At 36.8% G+C, this 7,632-nt stretch overlaps 1 protein-coding gene across 1 annotated transcript; it reads right to left on the bottom strand.

Annotated features, from left to right (window-relative positions):
- Positions 1–1,456: 1,456 nt before the first annotated feature.
- LOC122276598 (sulfoquinovosyl transferase SQD2) lies at positions 1,457–7,158 on the bottom strand. The gene is made up of 11 exons (XM_043086442.1): positions 6,543–7,158; positions 4,930–4,996; positions 4,436–4,506; positions 3,846–3,963; positions 3,621–3,694; positions 3,337–3,392; positions 3,170–3,253; positions 2,821–2,908; positions 2,650–2,727; positions 2,403–2,459; positions 1,457–2,265 (listed from the first exon to the last, which is right to left on the bottom strand). Exons 1-11 carry the CDS (start codon positions 6,869–6,871, stop codon positions 1,776–1,778), a joined length of 1,512 nt encoding a protein of 503 aa, XP_042942376.1. The 5' UTR covers positions 6,872–7,158; the 3' UTR covers positions 1,457–1,775.
- Positions 7,159–7,632: the final 474 nt, after the last annotated feature.

Consider the following 7,632-nt stretch of genomic DNA (forward strand, 5'->3'; position numbering starts at 1 on the left):
CATCGTGACTCCTTCCCTTTGCGTTTAGAGCAATAAATATTGGATTAGAAATGGTTGAAGATCCTTGTTAATATTGAATTCTTTGACCATTTCTTATTTGGTAGCTAGGGAACGAAGAATATACAGAAGAAAAAAAAAAAATCAATCTCTTTTTGCAACCTCATGCATGAATACATAGGAAATCAAGCTTCATCCTTTTGTTTCATCTTCTTAATTTAAGCCAATTCATGACTAATAATCCGCATAAAGCACATTGGCCAGGAAGCTGCGAGATGTGGGTGCAATATATTCGGTACTTAAAGAAGCAATAGCGATTATGTCGGTAATACTGTAGAAAATATTGAATTAAGAATTCTTCTGCTCATCATCTTTAAGCCACACATGACCTGTTAAGAAAAAAAATAAAAAATAAAAGTAGATAAGTAGAATTTTTTTGAATTCTAAGTATTCGATGCCAAACAAATCTAGAGTTTCATGTGTGCCCTAGCCTAGCTAGGGAAAAACCCCATAGATTAAAAACAAGAAAGAGGCCATCAGAGGCAGGCCAACCGGGAAGTCTTCCAAGACGAACCTCAAATGTCTACAATCGAAAAATCTCTCATATTTCTCCTGGGAGATCGATGTTTCCAGCTTTTTCATTGATTTTTGTATCGGACGACCTTCTTTTGTGTTCATTACTTGATCTTACATCTTGTAAGGGGTCCAAAGATCTCTCAAGTATTGCTTGGATCATGCCCATTTTTAGGGTTTTGTTGAGCAGAAATGACTCCTACATACATTTATATATATATATATATATATATATATATATGTAGGACTCACATTGACTATGCATCCAAAACACGTATTACTGCGTGACAGTAGCTAATTGCTTGTGCCCGTAGGTTATTTGTTGGATCACTTCCTTCTCAAAGAGCAGCAGCAGCTAACCAGTGAGCCCTAAACTCTAATGGGTTGAGCCTTCCTTCCAAGTCAGGACCTTTTTTTTGGGTACTATTCAGTTTCTGTTTGTGCTGAGGCCTTTTTATCTTTTAATGGAATTTGGGCATGAACCTCATTACTATTCTGTCCAATTCAAGAGAGGCAACCATGCATGAACAACAAATTACATTTTGTTGGAGTTTCAGAACGGATGCTCCAGTTAAATTCAAGCGAAGAGAATATATATATATATATATATATATAAGAAAATAAAAGAAAAAGGCACTTGGCATCAAATCGTGAAGGCAAAGATCAAATCCACCTCCACATGATTATTAAAAAGAATTTGCACTTAAATTAGTCCAAGAATCTCTAAGATCTTTTCTTTCGTACTTTGTATTTATTTAGACTAAAACAAAGAATGATTAGTTAAAATATGATAATTGGTTTAATGCCTCAACCTCAAGGAAGTTGAGAATGGCCTAAAGTCCACATTGAACTCATGCAAACATATGAAATATCTAGGACCGTGCAGTAAGAGGCAAAGTTATACTCTTTCTTGGTTAACAACATATGTACACATGAGAAAGTATAGCCATCTATTTGAAACAAGGGAAAATGTCAGAAGACCACAAGGAATACTGAAGCTGAAAAACTTTGCCTTGTTATATAGCATCAAATCGACATCTAAGTCGATCTGCCACAAAATACAACAGATTGACGACAGAGCATGGTCCAGTATATACAACAAATGAATGTCTGGCAATCAATCACACGTACCATGAGGGCTCCTCTGCAGTCCAGAAAGATGGCAAAAACCAGTAATGAAAACCCCCAAGAAATTTTTGCATCACTTATATAACTTCTGGGGAAGGGAAAAGGCGTTTTGCCAACCATTGAAGAGGTCTCAATAGTTGCGCTCTCTTCTTGCGCCAGAACCAGATGGCAGCATTGTACTGTTCATTTCGTATCTTTCGGGTGGCTGCCCTCCAATCATACTTCTCCATTTCTTCACGTGCAGCTTTCCCCATGGTTTCTCTCAACTCTTGGTTTTGCAACAAAGTCCTCAATTTGCCCACGCAATCATCAAGATCGCCAGGATTGAACATAAAACCAGTTTTGCCCTCCTGGTCTGGAGGGATTATATCTAGGACTCCACCAGCACGAACTCCCACCACAGGAATTCCTGAAGACATGGCCTCTAAAACAACTAGCCCAAGTGTCTCAGATTCTGAAGGCATAACAAAAACATCTCCACTGGCATACGCCTGCGAAAGCTCTTCACCTCCAAGCATCCCCGTAAATACCGCAGGCATGCCAGTAAACAATTTTTCCAGCTCCTCTCTGCCAAGAAAGAATGTTTATTTTGTACAATCAGGGGGTGTGTAGTCATGATAAAGATAGAATTTGATATAGGACTACGGATATTGTACTATGGTGACCTTCAACTACATTAGGAAAATGTGTCAAGAGTACTGTACCTATATGGGCCATCTCCAATGAAAGCAATTCGTGCTTCTGGAAGCCTGTCCATAACCCTGTTAAACATGTGTTTCAAAATGTCAAGCGTAGCATTCGCCGGTTGGGGGTGGATCATGTCAAACATTACAAAAAGAAAGGACAGCATGATTGAAACTTCAACAATGACAGCCCAAATACCAGAAATTGTAAGACTATCCCTCCCTGAGCTATATTTGAACTCAAAATATTTGGTGCCTAGAGCATTACCTCTTGAGGAAATCCAAACTCTTCTCAACTCCAAGTCGACCAACATGAACTATCAATGGTTTCTCAGGTTCACCACCACTGCATAGGAGATAAATGTACATCATTAAAGTGAACTCCTAGGACATCGGAATCAAAAGACAGAAGAAACAGAGGATTAGAGGATTGCCCTACCTTAGTCTTACTCGCATCTCATGCGAGCGGAAACGGGGGTTGAAGCTTTCAGAATCAACACCCTTGTTCCAAAGACGAATCTTGTTAGCTGAAAACAAGCAAAGTAAAAAAGCAAGTCAGAATAGGATACGGCGGCACAGGCCCAGATACAGGGTGTGACACTAGCACAAAGGGCACCTAGTGGGTCTAGTATGCTTAGGGAGAAGGAAAAAAAAAGTAATCTTAAAAATGGAAAGCATACAGAAAAAGAGTTAGATGCATAACTTAAAATATCAAACAGGTAAAGATTAAGGCCAATTACATAATGCAAATTAAACAATATACTTGTAAGTTTATAGTTTATACTCACCAGCTGTCACACTAGCTGCTTCAAGATCCCTACCAATTGCAGCGGAGGGCACCAGCGTAAGATCAGCTGCTCTGTGTAGGAATTCTGAAATTTAAAGGCCAAAAGGTTAACTAAATTTCCTGGCATCAATAGTTAAAAAGAAAGCAAGAAAAAAAGTGTTCACTTACTTATAATCAACCACATGGGTTTCACCAGCCAACTGAAAGTGTATCTTGGAATGTAACTGGAAATTAAAACAAGAATCAGCCTTCCCTACAGTGCTAATTGCCATATCTTAAATTAAGCATTATATTAGAGAAAAAGTTCACTCTTTGGATTAGGAACACTGCTATAGTTTATAAGAGAAGCCGCATATGGCCATGAATTTGTGAGTGCTCCACTCATTTAATAATGAGAAGTTGATTACAATTGCACATGCAAACAAAATGGTAAAGCCAAGAACAAAACTCACACTGGCACATGAGTGTGATAAGACATCACTATGGGGACACATAATAGTTTTGCAATCGCAAGAGCTCCAAAAACCTGGCAATAAAGTCAATGAGTGCCACTTTGAAGAAAAATCAATATTCTTCTCTTTAATAGCTCCGGGCTGGAAACAGAAAGAAGAGAGGAGAAAAGGAAAGAAACAAAATTTCTACAAAATAACAGAAACAAGAAGCATTTGAAAACTTACCATTATCCCAGGTGATGAAGCATGTATTATGTCAGGCTTAAATCGAGCAACCTCTGAAATTATTCTAGGACTAAGTGCCAGGGAAAGTGGCACTTTCTGATACCAGGGGCAGGGAAAGCTGGAAAAATGATAATAAGCAAATCAGAAGGTTAGGCAGAAACTATAGTATTACACTATCTAGCTTTAACTGCCTCGTACTATTACACTATCTATAATCACCCCCTAAAAATATTTGAAAAAAAAAAAAGCCGGCACAAATACCTTCATTAAATTTTTTTTTGAAAAAAAGCCAGAAGAATTTTAAAAAAGAAAAAGATGAAGAAAAATGCTTCTCATTTAGTTTGGCGGCCCACTGTCAATTTCTTTTATTGTATTTTCAGCTTTTTTAATCCAATAGTATTATATTGTGCTTTTAAAAACTGTATACACCCCCTTTTTCAGCCATAGCAGAGTCAAATAATATTTGTTAATAAAGGGTTAGGTATAGTTTCCTTCTTTTTTTTTTCCCTACTACTTTGTATAACAGAAGCATAATTATGTATATGAGGAGGTTCTAAGGAGAGAGCTTTTCAGATTAGGTAGACAGGAACCTGCGTGATCCAATCAATTTTGCTCCATAAAACTCTTGAGGCACACCTTCATGTGTGGTCACCACCATCACCTACACCATGCATCAATGAGCAAAATTCAGTTAATCATGCAAGGACATTTCAGAATCCAATACGAAAAGAATGTTAAAAATTTCCCTGGGCATTATACGAGCCAATTTAATTGTCAAATTGAAGAGAAAATGATGATACAAGAATATGCTCATGTTCAAAGTCAATCTTTGCCAGGATGCTTTTATAGTTAGAATGACTGTGAAAGGCTCACATACCGGAATTATCAAACAAAACTTAAATCAAAATCATCATGAAGATTGAACTTTTAATAACACATCAGGAAACAAGATGCTAATTCGCACTAAGCCGCATGAATTTGCAATGAGGCTTTAGTCAAGCTCGCATGGCTAAACATTAAAAGATTAAGTCAAGAATATACCTAGACAACAGAATAAAGGGCTGCAGAGATATAAAGAACGTACCTCATCCCCCATTTCACGCAAGTATTTGATAAAATTCTGGAACCGGTTCTTATACCCTGACACATATCTGCAAGAGAACACGGAACAGATAGCTTTCAATGAAATTCATCTTTTATATTGCTAAACTTCATTGCACCTCACCATATGTTTCAATAATACCAGATAAACCCTAATTTGTTACATTATTGAACCACAATAACTCAAAGTACATAATTGTGTTAAAACAATTTTAAGGATGTCCGAACAGATTTTTGGGCTATAAGCAATTCTGAGTCAAATGGATACCCTCTATAGGGGTTCCAAGAAAAAAGATATTCAACTGATGCCCAACACCAAAAAATCTTTAAAATCATGCATACATATACACACGATGTAGATAAGGATAACCATTGTGATTCCTTGAAGAGCTTATGACCCTTCCATGACCTCATTGTAGCTCATAGAAATATAAAGGCAATAGCTCATACCTCATACCCGAGATGGGCAAACAAGCAGTAATCAAGTTCAAAAACATTCATATTCATAGATAAGCTGAAGAAATTAGCAGCTATTATAAATGAGATCCTCATTCAAAACAATTACGCATGACAGTCACAGCACTACTTAATCTTAGGCATGGAAAATCACACAGAAGTGCCTGACGCTATGGAATAAAGATGCACTGCATGTAAAAACGCTTGAAAATCCAAAGACTATGAGACGGCATCATACCTTCAGAAATGATGGCACAAATAACTGTCATAGCTAAATAGCCTAGTTTTATAGAAAATTATGCACAAACTAAATGCATCCAAGAACACACTCTCATCAAATGACATCTACAGCAGCAGTTGGCTGAGAATCGGCACAATCACACATAAAAAAGACAATACTAATGATGCTATACTAAAAGAAAAATATCGATGATGCAACACATAAAAACAAAAACATCCAGAAAGTTATAGCTGAATATATTTTTAGTAACGCCATCCCAATAGTCGAGAAAGGACTATTAGATCTAACCACAGCAACCAGGTAGATTGCATGACATACTAGGCCTTTCTTTTTTTTCCGAATCAGGGACTAATTGGACCTCCAAGACCGTTGACCGTGCCATAAAGTAAGGCCAAAGAGCAGCAAAAGATTTGATTACCCAACATGAATTCCATAAAAAACCAGCTTACAGCTACTTAAAAAAATAAATTGGAAAAAAAAACAGCTTACAGCTCTGACTAATAGCCGAATGACATATAAGATCTGGAAACTAGAAGAAGTGACTTCACCATTAGTTGGACCCCACACCATATTTACCAATTAAACTAAAATCACACCAATTGCAAGAAAGCGACTTTCGCATCCGTTGCTCCACATATCCGAAACCCAAAACGAAAAAAAAATAAGTTCACGGATAACACAAATGATCGAAAATTCTTTTTTTTTTCTTTTTGTTTTGTTTTTGGAAGGGGGCGCAAGTATCGATCACAAATTCAAGAACCAAGTGAAAAAATTGATGAAACAAAAGCAGCAAAGCATTAGGGAAACCGGATCTCTAATCGTTGAAGATCCCATTAGAACAAGCACGACGAACTCTGTCCCCGCACACCAAATCAAGAAGAAAATGAATAGAGACTCACGCAAAAGGTGAAGGCTCGACAAAGAGCGCAATGCGGCGGGGCCTAGAGTTGGTCTCCGAGTCAAGCAACGGAGGCCCCTCCTCCTCCTCTTCCCTGACTTCATCGATAGTCATATCGCTTGCTTTAGACACAAAAAAATATCTTGTTTGCCTCTCCGCCCGCCCTTTGCAAAACAAAGAAACGGGTTTTTTTCTCACGGAGATAAAGCACAAAGCTTTAGGAGACACCGGACCGTACAGAGCTGACGAAGACGAAGCAGAAGGAGAAGGAGAGGTAGAAAAGGAGAGAGGAGAGAGAGAGTGACTTATAGAGAGAGAAGTGGTGGTCATGATGGTGATGAGATTATAAATATAGGCATGTAATGTCGAGAGTGCGTGCGAGTTTGAGTTGGCTTCGGAATTTTGATTGAGAAATATTCGTATAGAGTGGGTGAGATTTCAGACTGCTTTTGAAGGGAATCTGAGAGGACTCCCAAGGAACTTCTCTTATTGGATATTCTGTTCCCAAGCCGAGTCTGTAGGAGGTCAGGCCCCTTGGAGGTATCAAACCAAATGTCTCTCGGCATATGCTATTCACCATCTCCTCTCTCTCTTCTACTATCTCCTAACTTTCCTTGTACCTATTGGTTTCTCTCTACCATATAATACTATAATTCAATCTTATATAATAAAATTGAATAATACAACTTAGAATTCTAGGATATGCAAAACTCCCCTATTCCCTTTAAATAAAATATTGAGTTCTCTATATAAAGAAAATAAATAAATAAATAAAAAGTTAATTTTTTTTTATCATAGATCTCAGATTTCTCTTACTTTTTTTTAATAATTTTTAATAAGAATACTCAAGATTTACATTATATATATTGTATTGCTCAATAAAATTTATATATTGATGCAACTCAACATAATAAATTACTATAAGATTTATTTGTACTCCAAACATTCTAATACCATATATATTATTTTAAAATCATATTAACAAATTAATAACCAATATTATTTTTTATTTTAAATTAAATAAAGTTAGAAATTTATGTGAATAAGTGTGAGATATCATATTATAAAATTATTTGTAACATAACGTAGAA

The sequence above is a fragment of the Carya illinoinensis genome, chromosome 9 (assembly GCF_018687715.1).
Source record: "Carya illinoinensis cultivar Pawnee chromosome 9, C.illinoinensisPawnee_v1, whole genome shotgun sequence".
NCBI lineage: Eukaryota > Viridiplantae > Streptophyta > Magnoliopsida > Fagales > Juglandaceae > Carya > Carya illinoinensis.

Coding starts and splice junctions, on each gene's coding strand:
- LOC122276598 (XM_043086442.1), bottom strand. CDS start 6,871: ATGACCACCACTTCTCTCTCTATAAGTCACTCTCTCTCTCCTCTCTCC. Junction 4,507..4,929: donor TGCGTGAAATGGGGGATGAG/GTACGTTCTTTA, acceptor TGCATGGTGTAG/GTGATGGTGGTGACCACACA. Junction 3,254..3,336: donor ACCCATGTGGTTGATTATAA/GTAAGTGAACAC, acceptor TTTAAATTTCAG/AATTCCTACACAGAGCAGCT.